Source organism: Erinaceus europaeus, chromosome 11 (assembly GCF_950295315.1).
Source record: "Erinaceus europaeus chromosome 11, mEriEur2.1, whole genome shotgun sequence".
In the NCBI taxonomy this organism is placed as follows: domain Eukaryota; kingdom Metazoa; phylum Chordata; class Mammalia; order Eulipotyphla; family Erinaceidae; genus Erinaceus; species Erinaceus europaeus.
Genome location: NC_080172.1, coordinates 41,532,414 through 41,551,489, shown reverse-complemented (window position 1 = coordinate 41,551,489; position 19,076 = coordinate 41,532,414). Strand labels below are relative to the sequence as shown.

General features: G+C 41.6%; 1 protein-coding gene across 6 annotated transcripts in view; it reads left to right on the top strand.

Annotated features, from left to right (window-relative positions):
* Positions 1–19,076, top strand: part of ACOT7 (acyl-CoA thioesterase 7) — a 149,265-nt gene that overhangs the window by 79,023 nt on the left and 51,166 nt on the right. For all 6 annotated transcript variants that reach the window (XM_007532755.3, XM_016192398.2, XM_060201366.1 and 3 more), the window contains exon 6: positions 1,450–1,536. In XM_007532755.3, coding sequence (XP_007532817.1) covers positions 1,450–1,536 — 87 coding nt within the window. The remainder of the gene's footprint in view (positions 1–1,449; positions 1,537–19,076) is intronic.

Genomic DNA, 19,076 nt, shown 5'->3' with positions numbered 1-19,076 from the left:
TGTACTATAACATGTATGCTCAATCATGTGCACCACCACCCAGCCCCTAAAACCACATTTTGAGTCTACCTCATACCCATGAAACTAGCCTTCACCAAAAAAAAAAAAAAGAAAAAGAAAATGGCCTTTATCAACAAAATACGTATAATAATTGTTGCAGAGGATATAGAGAAAGAGGAACTTTTTTTTTTAAAGAGGAACTCTTACACTGCTGGTGGCAATGCAAGCTGGTGCAGCCATTATGGAGAATAGTATAGAGAACTCTTAAGCAAATATAAATGGAAATAAGAGACATATGCATCCCCATGTTTATAGCAGCATTATTCACAATAGCCAAAACATGGAAGCAAACTAAATGCCCATTGGCAGAAGTTATGGGACATGTATTCAGTAGAGTACTATTCATCAATTTGTAAAGCTGATATTGTGTCCTTTGGAACAAAATGGATAGAACTAGAGGTGATTATGCTTAGCGGAGTAAGTAAGGAGGTGAAGGACAACTACCAGAATATAGAGAATTGAAACACATCATCAACTTGAAAAAGTAGTCAGTCCATATCTACGACCTTAAAGGAGGTGAAGGACAACTACCAGAATATAGAGAATTGAAACACATCATCAACTTGAAAAAGAAGTAGTCAGTCCATATCTACGACCTTAGGGTAGCGTAGGAGACAGTGGTAGGGAACGGTACCCCTCTTACAATTTTGTAAATCACTGTTAAATTACTAATAAAAACTAAAAATAGTCAGTTTGCATAATCAACAGATGAAATACAAATACTGTTGGGATGAAAGTTGTGTGGGTGGCTATAGCCCAGTCCCAATGGATAGTTGCCACAAATCCTAGAGGCTTAGTGCCCCACGTGTTTTAAGTGGCTGACGTCTAAGGCCATACTACCCTGAACACACTCAGACTTGTCTGATCTCAGAAGTAAGTGGCTGACATAATTAGAGGCAGAAGCCTCTGGGGGTGACTGTTGTCCCCAGGAGTGGTGTGAAAAAAATTCTGTCTGGGGAGTTGAGTGGTAGCGCAGTGGGTTAAGCACACATGGCGCAAAGTGCAAGGGCCAGTGTAAGGATCCCAGTTCAAGCCCCCGGCTCCCCACCTGCAGGGGGGGTCACTTCACAAGTGGTGAAGCAGGTCTGCAGGTGTCTATCTCTCTCTCCTCTGTCTTCCCCTCCTCTCTCCATTTCTCTGTCCTACCCAACAACAACAACTATAACAACTACAACAAGGACAACAAAATGGGAAAAAATGGCCTCCAGGAGCAGTGGATTCATAGTGTAGGCACCAAACCCCAGCAATAACCCTGGTGGCAAAAAAATAAAATAAAATCCCCCCAAAATAATTTAAAGAAGAAAAAATTCTGTCTAATAGGATACTTTCCTATCTAATAGTAGCCAATGTGATGCCTTCAACCTAATCTATCTACTTTTGCAATTCCAGAGCCCAACACGGTCAGCTACAGCCAGTCCAGCCTGATCCACCTGGTGGGGCCTTCTGACTGTACACTACATGGCTTTGTGCATGGAGGTAAGAATATGGGTGGCCCTGTAGGTGGCACAGTGAATAAAGCATTACATTCAAGCATAAGGTCCTGAGTTCGATCCCCGACAGCACATGTGCCAGAGTGATGTTTGGGTCTTCTAACTTTCTCGTGAATAAATAAATAAATAAAATCTTTTAAAAAAGAAATGGTAAGAATATGGGACTTGTGCACCCTGCCTACTAGATGGATTCTGCTAATCCTCCAGGAAGCCACACTGCTGTCTGACCTATTTTAGGCTCTTGTGTTTAATAAAGTACAGATTTAAGCTTTTAAAAAGTTTCATCATAAATTACCCAAATACTGTGAGTGGCTTTTCTTTTAATTGGAAAATAAAGTCATATGTTGACTCTCCTAATGAGAGAGGCATGAACCTGGAGATGTTTGCTGACTGCTCCTAGTTCCAGTCAGGTCTTTGAGGAGGACACTGACATCCCCTGGGAGTAACTGTGTGATCCACAAAGAGTGGCAGACTGACAGTAGTGTTGCCTCTAACGTGTGCTTATGTCTTCCTTTGGTCAGATTCCACCTCAAGCAACACAGTCCTTGATGTTCTTAGTTTGGGGAGTGTGACAGGAATATAAGATGACTTCACCTCTGGTTCTTAGAGGAACACTTTTTATTGCAATTATGTGGTTGTGTGTGTGTGTGTGTGTGTGTGTATAATTTAGGGAAAATGTTGGTAGAAATGCAAGCCATCATTTGATACTATTATTTGGGTTGAGGCTAAGCTTTGAAAAAGCCAGCCATGGCCGGCAGAGCTCACCTGGAAGTGTGCCCACTTTGTCGTGGCCAGTAACTCAGGTTCTAGCCTGACCCCCAACACAATGGAAGAAGATTTTGCTGTGGTGTCTTTCCCACTCTCCCTCTGTTACTCTTTCTGTCTGAAAAAGTTGGTTTAGAGTGGTGAAGCCCCAGCAGTGACAAAAATAATAAATTAATTGTCAAGGAACTATCTTAGCTGACAGAGCACAGGATTTGCTGGTTCTTATTTTGATCCCTGGCTCATATACTAGAGTGGCACTCTGGTGTGTGAGTGAGTGAGTGAGAGAGTGTGTGTGTGTGTGTGTGTGTGTGTGTGTGTGTGTGTGTGTGTGGTCTCTGTCTCTCCATGAAACTATCCTAAAAATGAAAGCATGCCATGGTACACCTGATAGAACACATATGTAACTATGAGTGAGGACTCAGGTTCAGATTTCCAGTTCTTACCTTTAGTGGTAGAACAGTGCTGCAGGTGTCTTTCCTTTCTCTCTCTTTCTGTAGTTACTAGAAAAAGAAAGGAAAAGGAAAAAAGGAAATGTCATCAGGAGAGGTAGATGATGGTGCCTGCACTGAGTCCCAGTGGTAACCCTGGTGGCAGGAAAAAAAAAAAATCTTAAAGAGAAAAAAACAATACAAAGCAAAACATAAGGGAAAAAATGGTGTAGGTGATGGAAGTGTGACTGGAAGTTTTGGCATTCATGATCTGCGGGTACTGAACTATTATTATTCACTGTGCCCCAGACCTAAGAGCTATCTGTACAGACATTCATTTATGTCCCCATTTCTTCTTTTTTTTTTTTTTTAAGGTTTTAAAAAAATATTTATTCCCCTTTTTTGTTGCCCTTGTTTTTTTTATTTTTGTAGTTATTATTGTTGTTGATGCCATTGTTATTGGATAGGACAGAGAGAAATGGAGAGAAGAGGGGAAGACATGGAGAGAAAGATAGACACCTGCAGACCTGCTTCACCACTTGTGAAACAAATCCCCTGCAGGCGGGGAGCTGGGGGCTCGAACAGGGATCCTTATGCCAGTCCTTGCGCTTTGCACCACGTGCACTTCACCTACTGCACTAGCGCCCAACTCCTTAGTCCCCATTTCTAGTTGCCTGGAATGCCAAGCTCTCTTCAAGTATTCCTCCTTCAAAAACCATCTCAAGCAGAACCCCTCTATGAAGGATTATGCCTCAGGGGACAGAGGGACACTTTGCAGACCCCCATTGCATAAATGAGGGACACAGAACTGACTCAGGTTGAGAAGTTGGGGGATATTGGTCCCTGTACCTATCAAAAAAAAAAAAAAAGAGAGAGAGGTGGTAGGACTGGGCAGTGGTGCACCTGGTTGAGCATACACATTACGTTGTACAATGTTCTAGGTTCAAGCCCCCAGCTCCCATCTACTGGGGAGAACCTTCACAAGTAGTGAAAAAGTACTGCTGGTCTCCTTTCTTCTCCTTCTTTTCCTTCTTCTCCTTCTCCTTCTCCTTCTCCTTTTCCTTCTTACCTCCCTCTGTATCTTTTTAAAATTTTTTAAATTTATTTCTTTATTGGGGAATTAATGTTTTACATTCAACAGTAAATACAATAGTTTGTACATGCATAACATTCCCCAGTTTCCCATTTAACAATACAACCCCCACTATGTCATTTATCATCCTTCATGGACCTGTATTCTCCCCACCCACCCACCCCAGAGTCTTTTACTTTGGTGCAATACGCCAATTCCATTTCAGGTTCTACTTTTTTTTTTTTTTTTTTCTGATCTTGTTTTTCAACTTCAGCCTGAGAGTGAGATCATCCCATAGTTATCCTCCTGTTGCTGACTTATTTCACTCAACATGATTTTTTCAAGGTCCATCCAAGATTGGCTGAAAACGGTAAAGTCATCATTTTTTACAGCTGAGTAGTATTCCATTGTGTATATATACCATAACTTGCTCAGCCACTCATCTGTTGTTGGACACCTGGGTTGCTTCCAGGTTTTGGCTATTACAAACTGTGCTGCCAAAAAAATATGTGTACACAGATCTTTTTGGATGGATGTGTTGGGTTCCTTAGGATCTATCCCCAGGAGAGGAATTGCAGGGTCATAGGGTAGGTCCATTTCTAGCCTTCTGAGAGTTCTCCAGACTGTTCTCCACAGAGGTTGGACCAATATGCATTCCCACCAGCAGTGTAGGAGGGTTCCTTTGACCCCACACCCTCTCCAGCATTTGCTGCTATTACCTTTTCTGATGTATGACATTCTCACAGGAGTGAAGTGATATCTCATTGTTGTCTTGATTTGCATTTCTCTGACAATCAGAGACTTGGAGCATTTTTTCATGTGTTTCTCGGCCTTTTGGATCTTTTCTGTGGTGAATAGTCTGTCCAAGTCCTCCCCCCATTTTTGGATGGGGTTATTTGTTGTCTTGTTGTTGAGTCTGGCAAGCTCTTTATATATGTTGGTTATTAAACACTTATCTGATGTATGGCATGTAAAGATCTTCTCCCATTCTGTGAGGGGTCTCTTGGTTTGGGTAGTGGTTTCTTTTGCTGTGCAGAAGCTTTTTAATTTGATGTAGTCCCATAGGTTTACACTTGCCTTAGTCTTCTTTGTAATTGGATTCGTTTCATTGAAAATGTCTTTAAAATTTATGTGGAAAACAGTTTGCCAATATTTTCCTCTAAGTATTTGATAGTTTGTGGTCTAACATCCAAGTCCTTGATCCACTTGGATTTACTTTTGTATTTGGTGAAATATAGTGATTCAGTTTCATTCTTCTGCATGTTTCAACCCATTGTTTCCAACACCATTTGTTGAAGAGACTCTGCTTTCCCCATTTAATAGTCTGGGCACCTTTGTCAAAGATTAGATGTCCATAGGTGTGGGGCCTCACTTCTGGGCTCTCAATTCTATTCCACTGGTCAGTGTGTCTATTCATGTTCCAGTACCAAGCAGTTTTGATGACAGCGGCCCTATAATATAGTTTGAGATCTGGGAGTGTGATGCCTCCGGTTCTGTTCTTTTTTCTCAAGATTGTTTTGGCAATTCTAGGTCTTTTCTGGTTCCAGATAAACATTTGTAGCATTTGTTCTATTCTCCTAAAAAATGTGCTTGGGATCTTGATGGGGATAGCATTAAATTTGTAGATGGCTCTGGGTAATATATTCATTTTGATGATGTTAATTCTTCCAACCCATGAACATGGAATATCTTTCCACTTCTTTGTGTCTTTTTCAATTTCTTTGAGTAGTGACTCATAATTTTCAGTATACAAGTCTTTCACTTATTTGGTTAGGTTTACTCATAGATATTTTATTGTTTTTGTTGCTATAGTAAAAGGAATTGATTTCTGGATTTCAATTTCTTCTAACTTAGTGTTTGTATAGAGGAATGCCACTGACTTTTGAATGTTAATTTTATAGCCTGACACCTTACTGTATTGCCTGATGATTTCCAAAAGCTTCTTGCTGGATTCCTTAGGTTTTTCTATGTATACTATCATGTCATCTGCAAATAAGGAGAGTTTGACTTCTTCTCTTCCAATCTGTATGCCTTTAATTCCTTGCTCCTGCCTGATTGCTATAGCAAGAACTTCCAACACTATGTTGAATAGTAATGATGATAGTGGGCAGCCCTGTCTAGTACCTGATTGGAGTGGAAATGCTTCCAGTTTTTCACCATTGGGTATGATGTTGGCTGTAGGTTTGCTCTATATAGACTCCACTATCTTCAGGAATTTTCCATCTATTCCCATTTTTTGTAGTGTTTTGATCATAAAGGGATGTTGGATTTTGTCAAAGGCTTTCTCTGCATCTATTGATATGACCATGTGGTTTTTGGTCTGCTTTTGTTGATGTGGTGGATCACATTGATTGATTTACGTATATTAAACCAACCTTGCATGCCTGGGATAAACCCCACTTGGTCATGATGAACAATCTTTTTGATATACTGCTGTATCTGGTTGGGTAGAATTTTGTTTAATATTTTCACATCTATGTTCATCAGAGATATTGGTCTGTAGTTTTCTTTTTTTGGTTGTGTCCCTGTCTGCTTTTGGTATCAGGGTGATGTTGGCTTCATAGAAGCTGGCAGGGAGTATTCCAGTGTCTTCAATCTTCTGGAATATTTTTAAAAGTAGAGGTATTAGTTCTTCTTTGAAGGTTTTGTAGAATTCATTTGTAAAATCATCTGGTCCAGGACTTTTATTTTTGGGGAGATTTTTGATAACTATTTCAATTTCATTAGCTGTGATGGGCCTGTTCATGTTATCCACTTCCTCTTTACTTAGTTTTGGAAGTTGGTAGGTATCTAGGAAATCGTCCATTTCTTCCAGGTTCTCTAGCTTGGTGGCATATAGTTGTTTATAGAAGCCTCGCATGATATGTTGAATTTCTGCGGTGTCTGTTGTGATATCTCCTCTTTCATTTACTATCTGATTTATTTGGGTCTTCTCCCTTTTTTGTTTTGTGAGTCTGGCTAAAGGTTTGTCGATTTTGTTTACTCTTTCGAAGAACCAACATTTACTTTTGTTGATCTTTTGTATGGTTTTCCTATTCTCAATGTTATTTATTTCTGCCCTAACTTTAGTGATTTCTGACCTTCTCGTTGCTTTAGGGTTCCTTTGTTGTTCTTCTTCTAGGTCTTTAAGATGTGCAATTAGGCTGTTTATTTGTGCTTTTTCTTGTTTCCTAATGTGTGCTTGTATAGCTATGAACTTCCCTCTTAGGACTGCTTAGCTGTGTCCCAAATATTTTGATAGCTTGTGTCTTCATTTTCATTGAACTCTTGAAACATTTTGATTTCTTCCTTGATTTCCTCTTTGACCCAGAAGTTGTTAAGAAGTGTACTGTTGAGCTTCCACATTTTGGGACTGTTACTAATCTTTTGTTGATTGTTAAGTGTTAGTTTAATTCCACTGTGGTCTGAGAAGATGCTTGGGATGATTTCAATGCTCTTGAATTGGCTGATGCTGTCTTTGTGGCCTAACATATGGTCTATCCTTGAGAATGACCCTTGTGGACTTGAGTAAAATGTGTATTCCAGTTTCTTGGGATGAATGACTCTGAAAATGTCCAACAGTTCTAGTTTATCTATCTCTTCATTTAGCTCCCTTATGTCTTTATTGATTTTCTGCCTGGATGATCTGTCAAGTTGAGATAGTGGGGTGTTGAAGTCCCCTACTATGACTGTCTTGCTGTGAATATATTGCTGTAGCTCTTTCAGTAGACATTTGATGTATTTAGATGGCTTCTCATTGGGTGCATAGATGTTAATAATTGTTAAGTCCTCTTGATTGACTGATCCTCTGAGCATTAAGTAGTGTCCACTCCTATCTTGTTTAATCTTATCTATTTTAAAGTCTATCATGTCAGATATGAGAATAGCTGTTCCTGCCCTTTTTTGTGGGCCATTGGGTTGTATGATAGTTTTCCATCCTTTCACTTTAAGTCTGTGTTTGTCTTGTTGAGTTAGGTGGGTTTCCTGTAGACAGCATATTATTGGGTTGTGTTTTCTGATCCATCTTCCTACTCTGTGTCTTTTAATACGTGAATTCAGGCCATTGACATTTATTGATATCAAAGATTGAAGATATTTTAACGCCATTCTTGTAGAGTTTTAGAGTGTTTTGATATATGTCCTATTTGTGGTGGTCTGGTTGTTTATAGGAGACCTTTCAGAACTTCTTTCAGGGCAGGCTTGGTGATGGTTGCTTCCTCCAACTGTTGCTTGTCTGAGAAGGTTTTGATGCTTCCATCTAGTCTGAATGACAGTCTAGCAGGATATAGTATTCTTGGCTGAAAGCCTTTCTCATTGAGCACTCGATAGATATCTTGCCATTCTCTTCTGGCCTGTAGTGTTTGTATGGAGAAGTCTGCTGCTAATCTTATGGGTTTTCCTTTGTAGGTGACTCTTTGTTTTTCTCTTGCAGCCTTCAGGATCCTTTCTTTATCCTTATTCCTTTCCATTCTAAGTATGATATGTCTTGGTGTCTTTAGGTCTGGGTTAATTCTGTTTGGGACCCTCTGGACTTCTTGAATCTTTATGTCTTTGATGTTGTCTAGACTAGAGAAATTTTCAGCTATTATGGCCTGGAAAATGCTTTCTTCCTCTCCTTCTCTTTTTTCCTCTGGTATGCCCATAATGTGTATATTGTTTCTTTTGAAGTCATCCCATAGGACTCTGTTGTTGTTTTCAGCATCTCTTAATCTCTTTTTGAGATCTCTTAGTTCTTTTTTAGTTGTCTCTAATTCATCCTCAATCTTGTTAATTCTGTCTTCAGCCTCATAGATTCTATTCTCTCTGCCCTCTACTGTTTTCTGGAGTTCATCTATTTTGTTGCCCTGCTCTGATACTGTTTTAGCTTGTTCAGTAGGTTGCATTCTTAGCTCAGAGATTTCAGCTTTCAGCTCTCTAATAACCATGAGATAATTAGTATTTTCTTCCATATTCTCATTTGTTGTTCCTGTATTTCTGATTATAATTTTTTCAAATTCTTTACTCACTCCTGTTATTACTTCCTTAGCTAATGTTTGGATGTTGAACTCGTTATTTTGTGCTTCACCCTCTGGAGGACTTTTAGCTGGACTCTTGTCCTTGTTCGATTCTCCAATATTTCTTCTTGTTGTTTTAACCATTTTATATATTATGTTATGAGTTCCCTTTATCAGTACTTTTCAAATTATTGATCACTATTGCCTGGATTGACTTGTGTCTAAGTAAGTTAATTAAAGGATTCACAGTGGCGGAAGTTAACAGTTGTTTCAATAGTATTTAAATCTCTGAGTTGGAGCTCAGTGGTTTAAAAGCCTCTTTTTTTCTCTTCCCTGTAGGCTATGGGAGCCTGAGGGCTTTTAAACTATCAGTAGGCTTCAGCTTAATCACTGACTCATGACCAAGAGATAAAGCAGGGTGTGGCAGAGATAATCCAGTGGTTATGTAAAGAGACTTTCATAGCCCCTCAGCTATGCCACCGAGGTATAGGTCTTCTCCTGAGTTTCCTGGTTAGAACTCTGTTCCTTGGTGTCCCTCCCTGTCGCTGCTCTAGATTCTGAGGGTAGTAGCAATGAAGACTCAGAGTTGCACTTAGTGAGTCTCTGGGAAGTCCTACTCCTCCCTTAAGCTGTCCCCTTGTTGGTGGAGCAGACTGGAGGTGGTGTCTCAACTGATAAACTGCTGGACTGTTAGCAGTCACTTAATCTCTCCTTAGGCTCCTCTCTCCTCTCTGTCACCAGCCACACGTGTTTGTACTCACCGGTGATTTAGTGGGTTCCTGTGGTCATTCTAGTCCTGTCTTGTTTTTGATCCCGGGTGGTCTCCTTTGGTATTCCTAGTTGATCCAGGAGAGGAGAGGAGAGGAGAGGAGAGGAGAGGAGAGGAGAGGAGAGGAGAGGAGAGGAGAGGAGAGGAAGTGATCTGCTGCTCGTAGCTCCACCTCCAGAAGTGGAATCCTGTATCTTTTTTAAAAATATTTATTTATTCCCTTTTGTTGCCCTTGTTGTTTTATTATTGTAGTAATTATTGTTGTTATTGATGTCATCATTGTTGTATAGGACAGAGAGAAATGGAGAGAAGAGGGGAAGACAGGAGAGGGGGAGAGAAAGATAGACATCTGCAGACCTGCTTCACTACCTGTGAAGCCGACTCCCCTGCAGGTGGGGAACCGGGGGCTTGAACCGGGATTCTTAAGCCAGTCCTTGTGCTTTGCATTGCCTGCACTTAACCCGCTGCACTACCGCCCGACTCCCCTTCCCTCCCTATCTATATCCCCTTCTCAACTATTTTTTTAAATTTATTTTATTTTCCCTTTTGTTTCCCTTGTTTTTTTTTTTTTATTGTAGTTGTAGTTATTATTGTTGTTGTTGTTGCTGTCATTGTTGTTGGATAGGACAGACAGAGAAATGTAGACGGGGCAGGGGTGGAGAGAAAGATAGACACCTGCAGGTGGGAGCCAGGGCTCAAACTGGATCCTTAGGCTGGTCCTTGTGCTTTGCGCCATGCGCGCTTCTCAACTTTTTTTGTCTCTACCAAAATAAACAAACAAACAGAGGCAGCCTTATTGGGGGCCCATTTCCTTTTTCAGTTAATCCTCGTGTGTGTGTGTGTGTTTTCAATTTTTTGTTTTCATCTTCCACCTAAATGTGGACTTCACTGCCCTTAGATATGATTAACTAGATCCTATAAAGGGAAGCTGTACTTTATAACTAAGGGCACTTTCCAAGGTTTTTGACTATTGTGATCCAAATACCCCAAAACCAGCTGTGGCCTGTGCAATATAGAATCATCAGCTTTCTTGTGTCCACTTCCTTCCTGGCCCCTGTCAGCCTCTGTTTGCTATATGAAAGGTTGGGAACAGCTCTCCTAGAAATGAGATGAAGTTCTTGCCTTCTGAGCCTAACCATGCAAAACCCAGGCTTCAGTGCCTATTGAGAATTATCTGTGAGCCTCAGGAAGATCCTTCTACTTGGTATGTGTGAAATCATGCTAGAAAATTTTATTTCATCTACTACTTAAAGTTCACTAATAGTGGCACTATCATCATCACTAACTTTCTGGTGAAAAGGGCACACTCTTCACATGAATTCCAGTTTTCTTTGCTCATGTGCTGAAAAGCAACACAGGAAGAGAATACTAAGGATCCCCTGAAATCTACAGTGGGTTAACTGCTTTGATTATCACCAATACTTTTAAAAATGTGTTTTCAATGACTTTACATTATTTATTTAATGTTTTAATAGAGGTTTTATGACCCCAGTTTATTTATTTATTTATTTATTCCCTTTTGTTGCTCTTGCTGTTTTATTGTTTTAGTTATTGTTGTTATTGATGTCGTCATTGTTGGATAGGACAGGGAGAATTGGAGAGAGAAGGGGAAGACAGAGAGGGGGAGAGAAAGATAGACACCTACAGACCTGCTTCACCACCTGGGAAGTGACACCCCTGCAGGTAGGGAGCCGGGGGCTCGAACCGGGATCCTTACTCCGGTCCTTGTGCTTTGTGCCACCTGCGCTTAACCCGCTGCGCTACCACCCGACTCCCAACCCTTTTTTTTTTTTTTTTGCCTCCAGCGTTATTGCTGGGGCTAAGTGCCTGCACCATGTAGCCACTACTCCTAGAGGTCATTATTTTTTCCCTGTTGTTGATGTTGTTCATTGTTGGATAGGATAGAGAGAAATCAAGAGGGGAGGGAAAGACAGAGGGGGGAGAGAAAGATAGACACCCGCAGACCTGCTTCACCGCCTGTGGAGTGACTCCCCTGCAAGTGGGGAGCTGGGGGCTTGAACTGGGATCCTTAAGCCGGTCCTTGTGCTTTGCGCCACATGTGCTTAACCCGTTGCGCTTAGTTTTTTAAAGATGTGCCTAAGGAGTATACCAAACCCAATCATCTTTTGTAGCACCTAGTAACTTGGCAGGAGCAAATGAACAGAATTGAGTACTATGCTGAAAATAACTGAGAACTGTGGTTTTATTAGATATTCCCTAGGGAGAGAATACTGTCACCAAGCATGAGATCTGAAATCAAGTGAGTCAGAGTCTTCACTGAACTGTAATTCAGTAGATGCCAATCACAGACGGAAATGGTGAACTGAAGTGAGTGCTAATTTGGCTTTTGTTTAGTAATTCTAGACTACACATGTCATTGAAAAAACTATTCTTCTGTCTTATTTTCTGTGTTTTTCAAACATGGGGTACTTTTGGTTTTGAGTATTAACTCTAACCGTGCCACTTAAACACACACACACACCAGTGCTAAAATATATGAGATGTTTGGGGTAGGGCTGACAATCACAGATGGTCTGTGCCCTTTTCCTAAGTGTGTGCATAATCAGCTGAAGGAGTAGGGGAGAGCGAGGTGACCTAGAGGGTGCAGAGGCCGATACCTGATGTGCCTGAAATGAGGATTTATTGTGTCCTGTGGTTCAAGCTTATAGGGCTCTTGGGAGAAGTGCCAGCTGACTTTTGGATTCTGCCTTTCCTGAGTCCTAAGTCAAGACCTCTTGAAAGTGCTACAGATGAATCCCCAACAGAAGGCTCCTTTCCTCCCTAACTTTTCCCCTATTGTTGGTAGCATAGCCTGAATGATGAACTGGGTGGGGGGGGGGGGAGTGTAGGGAGGCAGGTTTTTGGAATAGTCAAAACCTTTTCATGAGCTCACCTAGAAAGCCAGCCTTGATTAAAGTCAGGCGCTAATGCTAATTCCTGAATTTAGTAAAGCAAAAGTACTGGAACCGAACATCTTACTAAGTAGGAGCTAGGAGGGCGCTCTCCTCAGGTCAAGAATTAGCAAAGGCATCCACTGAGGGCCATTGTTTTGGACATTGTATCTGGTGTAACTGACCTGCAGGAATAATCAGAGCCCAGGAAGTGGGAGAAGATACGCAAAGCTGTCTTGTCTTTATAGGTGGTGTACAAGGTACCTGTGTAACCCAAGAGATTTAGTGATAAAAGTAGCTCAAAGAACTCACTTATGTAACAGCATGTAAAATGGATAATACTAATAATTTAAAAACCCAAAATAGAAAAGTTACTTTTCAATGTTTTTGTTTGCAAGTGTGTGTGCATATTTTCAAAGACTTTTTTTTAATCTATGAATTTTAGCTATCATGAATCACATTTTAGTAATTTGGTAAGCAGGTAAGATATTAAGTTTGGTTTTGTGTCATTTCACTTGATGCATCTTTATGGTGATGTTCCCTCAAGGGGGGTTTCACCCTAGTTTCTCCTTGAGCCACTCTGCATGGAGCTCTGGACATGTGGGTCACCTAGCTCGGAGTCTCGTGGCAGCCAAATGGGGAAAGGAAACATGCTCCCTCATCTGGAAAACAGGCTCCCAAGTTAGGGGAAGTTGCTCAGAAAGCTGGGGTACTGTGACCAGACCTTGGTGAAAGCAACTTCTAGAGTTACCTGTTATCCCGCAACCCCTTAGGACAGACCCCAGTGGAATCATTTTGGATTCTTTTTTGGCCTTTCACTCTTTTTTATCAATGGAGTTTCACTTTTCTGAGCCAATTCACCTTTAGTGAAAAAGGAGGAGAGAAGGAAAGACAGCACAGCATCAAAGCAGTATTAAATTTGTCAGTGCAGCACTTCTTGCCAGGTGCTGGCTTTCCAATCTGGACTGTTTCCTGCACCAGCCCTTAACTTCCCTCCTGGGACATGCCTTTGCCTCTTACCTGGGTTCAAGACCTTGACTGACAGCATTCTGTCTTCCTCATGCTAATTTTGATAGAAGGTGCACTCTAGTACCTCCCACCAGACAGATGTTCCCTGAATAGGAGTGCTGTTCTAAGAGTCTGTGTGTGGTGGTGGTAGTGGTGGGGGAGGGTACAAGATCCCTCTGCCTTGATCTTCCAGTGAGCTTCTCTTTGCTTGTATTTTTCTGAATACAGTGGTTTATAGTTTCTCAACAGATCTTACTTATGATGTCACATCCAGTATTGTATTCCCCCACACTACCCCTGCCCTCTCCCCCACGCTGGTGCTTGATACCGTGGTTAGCAAGCCTTCCCTACAGGTCTGCTGTTAGCTATCAGTTGACACAACCATTGGTTTAGAGCCCTAATTCCCCATGTGTGTGGTGTGGTGGAGGTGAGGTGGGGTGGAGAACCTGCAGTTTCACCTTGTGTCTGTTTGATGCTGATACTAGGGCCCTGTGCCCATACTGGGGTATCTACAGCTCCTGACTCCTACCCATCCAGGCAGTGTTATTGGTGGTATTATGGCCCTAAAATTCAAGTTTTGGGTATGAAAGGTAATTCAGTTGACAGTGCATGAACTTTAAAATGCACAAGAGCTGGCTTCAAATCCTTGGCCAACACATGGGAACACCATGGAAAGGGGGAACCTTCATGAAAGGCGCTGTGGTATATATATATCTCCTTTTCTCTGTTGCGGCAGGGTAGGGGTGGGGTTACAAGGAGCAGTGAAATTGCACAAGTGTGAAACCTCAGTAAAGACCTGATAGGAAAGGGAAAAATGAAGGGAGGGTGTGAGAGAGAGATTGATTCTAGTCATGTCAATGACCATGTTCTGAGATTTCCTCTCTGTCCTGGGCCCTCCCTCTGCTGCTGGCTTATGTCCCTCCTTTTTCTTGGATGCAACTCTGACTGGATTTTGGACCCTCTCACAAACCATCAAAGAGCTTTTGCCACTTTGAGCAGCTCCTTTACACCATGTCAAGGTCATGGCGATTCTTTTTTCCTGAGAGGTTGTCCTCCTGTGGGCTCATCATTGCTGTTGTTAGGGCCGCCTGCAGCACTTGAAAACTCATATTTTCAGACTGAACCCATCCGACCAACAGGAACCACAATGGGGCTTCCTAAATTTGGGGGTGCTGGTGGAGACAGTGCTCTCACTGTCTGGTTTGAGGAGAGGATACAATGTGAACAACAAACTTGACTTTTTTAGATTCTCTTTATTGTGAGAGTTAGTGGAGTACCACTCTGCCACTTAAAATGTTCTGCTTGTTTTTGCCTCCAGTCGCTGGGGCTCATTGTAGACACTATGAAAAATAGCAGCCTTTTTTTGTCTTTTTTTTTTTTCCTTTCCCATTTTATTCGATAGGATGTGAGGGCGATCTGACTGCGACATCTGTCACCCATTGATTGCCATGGTTGATTCGGCCGATCTAGCTGTCTAGGATGATGTCCCCCTTCCTCCCTCACTGCTCCGTGTGCATCCCTCCAAAGCTGCACCTTTGGTCGAAGAGGACAGCCTTCCCCGAATAGAGACAAACTGGTCTTCGGTCGAGAGTATATGAATAGATGCACTCCTCTGCTAGAACATCCAAACAAGCTCTCAAGGTCCCATTTTATTCAATAGGACATAGAAAAATTGATAAGGGAGGGGGGAATAGAGAGGGAGAAAGACACCTGCAGACCTGATTCACCACTTGTAAAGTGTCCCACCTGCACATGGGGAGAAGGGGCTCAAACCCAGATCTTTGTGCTTAGTAATATGTGCGCTTAACTGAGTGCAACAGCCCCCTGATTTGTTTTTATGAGTGCTATTGGTATTAGCCAGGCTGTACACATCTGATGTGACTGAGTATAGCCAGCTCTCCCCAGCTTGATAACTTTGCTTGACTGTAGTACACCATGATGCATTTCCCTTCTTCCACAAATCTGGGGACAGCACAGTAGGCTTTCTATGTTAACTATTAAAGAAGGAACTTTGTAGTCTAGGAAGTGGCACAGTGCATAAGGCATTGGACTCTCAAGCATGAGGTTCTAAATTAAATTACTAGCAGCACATGTACCAGAGTGGTATCTGGTTCTTTCTCTCTTTCTCTTCCCATCTTTCTAATAAATAAATAAAACCTTTAAAAAATAATAAGGAACTTTGGTCCTGCAGATAGTAGTCACCCTCTTTTTTATTTATTTTTTAGTGCTGTAGCTGATTTTTAAAAATAATGTTTGCTAGTAGTCTATAACATTAGGTGGTGGCGCACCTAGTTAAGTGCCCACATTACAGTGCACAAGGGCCCAGGTTCAGGCTGCAGGTGTCTCTCTCTCTTTCCCTCTCTATTTCCGCCCCCCCTTAATTTCTCTCTGACTCTATCCAATAATAAAAAAATAATAATAAAGGGAGGGTTTGGGTGGTGGCATATCTGGTTGAGCACACGTTACAATGCACAAGGACCCAGGTTTGAACCCCCAGTCCCCACCTGTGGGAGGAAAGCTTTGCAAGTGGTGACGCAATGTTGCAGGTGTCTCTCTGTCTCTTTCCCTCTCTGTCTCCCCTTCCTTCTTGACTTCTGGCTGTCTCTATCCAATAAATAAAGATAATTAAAAAAATAAAAAAGAGATAAGAATAAATAAATAAATAAATGGATTAAAAAAATACATGGCAAAGTTCCACACCACATCCACCACCAGAGTTCTATACTTCACCCCACCTCACCCTCAAACACCATAGTTCTCACAAAGTCTTAGAGATAGTTTGTAGTCTGGTTACTTTTTTTTTTCTTTTTTCTTTCATGGTCAGGTGTTTCTATTGTATTCTACATAAGATCAAAACCATTTGGAAGTTAGTTGTCTTTCACCACAAATTTTTAGGTTCCATCTGTTCTGTCCTGGTGGACACCATTATCATCTTTTTAAATTGTATAGTTATATTCCATTGAATATGTCCCACAGCTTCTTTATCTTATCCTTTGTTGATGGACATTTAGGCTGCTTCTACTCTTTTTTTTTTTATTATTATTTTAAAAAGGAGACATTAACAAAACCGTAGGATAGGAGGGGTACAGGATACAACTCCACACATTTCCCACCACCAGATCTCTATATCCCATTCCCTCCCCTAATAGCTTTCCCATTCTCTATCCTTCTGGGAGTATGGACCCAAGATCATTGTGGGTTGCAGAAGGTGGAAGGTCTGGTCGATCCGTACTCTCAGAAGGTGGAAGACTGGTCGATCCATACTCCCAGTCTGCCTCTCTCTTTTCCTAGTATGGTGGGTCTCTGGGGAAGCGGAGCTCCAGGACACATTGGTGAGGTAGTCTGTCCAGAGAAGTCTGGTCGGCATCATGCTGGCATCTGGAACCTGGTGGCTGAAAAGAGAGTTAACATACAAAGCCAAATTGTTGAACCATTATGGACCTGAAGGCTGGAATAGTAGAGATGAAGAGTTGGGGAGGTCCTCCATTTTTTAGATAGCTAATAGGCAAATTTTAGTTATATTCCAAAGGGCCTGTGGCTATACTAGTTTGTTTGTTTGTTTGTTTGTTTTCCCCTGAGCCTGAAATCTGATATGCAGGTGGATCTGAGTTATTGTCTGGGGAGATGATGTCATGGCTGGGGGGTACTCACAGCAGACTCTAGTGTACTTCTGCTTTTAGGTATATATGTTTTTTGCCCTAGTTTATGGATACGTGTGAACATATGCTCTATCTCAGGGGACCTGGTCTATATCTAGGTTTTGGGACTTTGTTACGAAGTGAACCACCTGGAAATGGAATTAGAGAATACTATGAAAGGAAAGGTCTCACCCGAGTAATGAAGCTGAAGGGTTGTCATTCCACACCTGAAGTCTGTGGACACAGTCTGAAGTGAAGCATGCTGGGGTGACACTCATTGCATTGATTAGGTTGCGATCAGTGGATGCAATATTATTTGATATGAATTGAAAGAAGCATGCAGGAAAATGCACCCCACCCCAAGGTTCTAGGACTGGGGGAAATATAGGCTCTATAGTAGAAATGTGAGGTTCCTGCTGTCTTAGGGTTCAAGAAGACAATGGATAGTTATTGTTATCATCACATTATTTGGTAATTGGGTTAACTTTGAAAGGTCCCTTTGTTAGGGTTTGCTGTATACCTAGCATCTTGTATATAGCTGTGCCACTGGTTGCTTCTGTTCTACCTGGTCTAGGCTTTTGAGAGAGTCAACATATCAAAGGCTCACTATGTATTAAAAAGACTCAGTCTGTGTTTTTAAAAGTTTGAGACATACAATCAATTTTTCCCTCTCATATTAATTAAATAATGATTTATATGACTGCAATTTAATATGAGTGTACATACACACTGTTCCCACCACCAAAAGACTGTGTCCCATCTCACCCACACCCCCACACCCCCGCACCCCCACCACCCCGGGAAGCCGAATGTCCACCCTCCCCCTCACCACAGGGTTTTTACTTTGGTGCCCTACTCTCAGTTTAGTCAGATCCTGATTTTAGTTTCCCTTTCTGTTCTTCTTTCTCAACTTCTGTTGATGAGTGGGATTATCCCATACTCATCTTTATCTTTCTGACTTATTCCACTTAACATAATTCCTTCTAGCTCTGTCCAAGATGGGTCAGAGAAGGTGGGTTCATTGTTCTTAATAGCTGCATAGTATTCCATATACCACAGTTTTCTCAGCCACTCATCTGTTGTTGGGCACCTGGGTTGCTTCCAGGTTTTAGCTATTATGAATTGTGCTGCTATGAACATAGATGTACACATATCTTTTTGATTGGATATTATGGAATCCTTAGTCAACGACTGCCACCTCTCCAGATTCAAAGGAGGTCTCGAAACTTTACATCAGGCTCAACCTGACGCTGTTGACTGGCTACGGAAGAAGGGCAAACACTAGAAGAAGAATGGAATCCTTGGAGTATATCCCCAGGAGAGGAATTACTGGGTCATATGGAAAGTTCATGTCCAGCCTTGTGAGAGTTCTCCAGACTGCTCTCCAGAGAGGCTGGACCAATTTACATTCCCACCAGCAGTGCAGAAGGGTTCCTCTGTCCCCACAACCTCTCCAGCATTTGTTTCTGCTGTCCTTTTTGATGTATGCCATTCTCATAGGAGTGAGGTGGTATCTCAATGTTCTTTATTTGCATTTCTCTGACAATCAGCGACCTGGAGCAGTTTTTCATGTGTTTGTTAGCCTTTTGGATCTCTTCTGTAGTGAATGTTCTGTTCATATCCTCTGCCCATTTTTAGATGGGGTCATTTGCTTTTTTGGTGCTAAGTTTGCTGAGCTCTTTGTATATTTTGGTGATTAGTCTCTTGTCTGATGTATGGCATGTGAAGATCTTCTCCCATTCTGTGAGGGGTCTCTTTGTTTGTGTGATAGTTTCTTTGGCTGTGCAGAAGCTTTTCAGTTTGATGTAGTCCCATTGATTTGTTTTTGCTTTAGTTTTCCTTGCAATTGGGTTTGAGTCATCAACAATATCCTTGAGGTTTAGATGGGAAAGTGTTCCACCAATATTTTCCTCTAAGTATTTGATAGTTTCTGGTCTAACATCCATGCCCTTGATCCATTTGGAGTTGATTTTTGTTTCTGG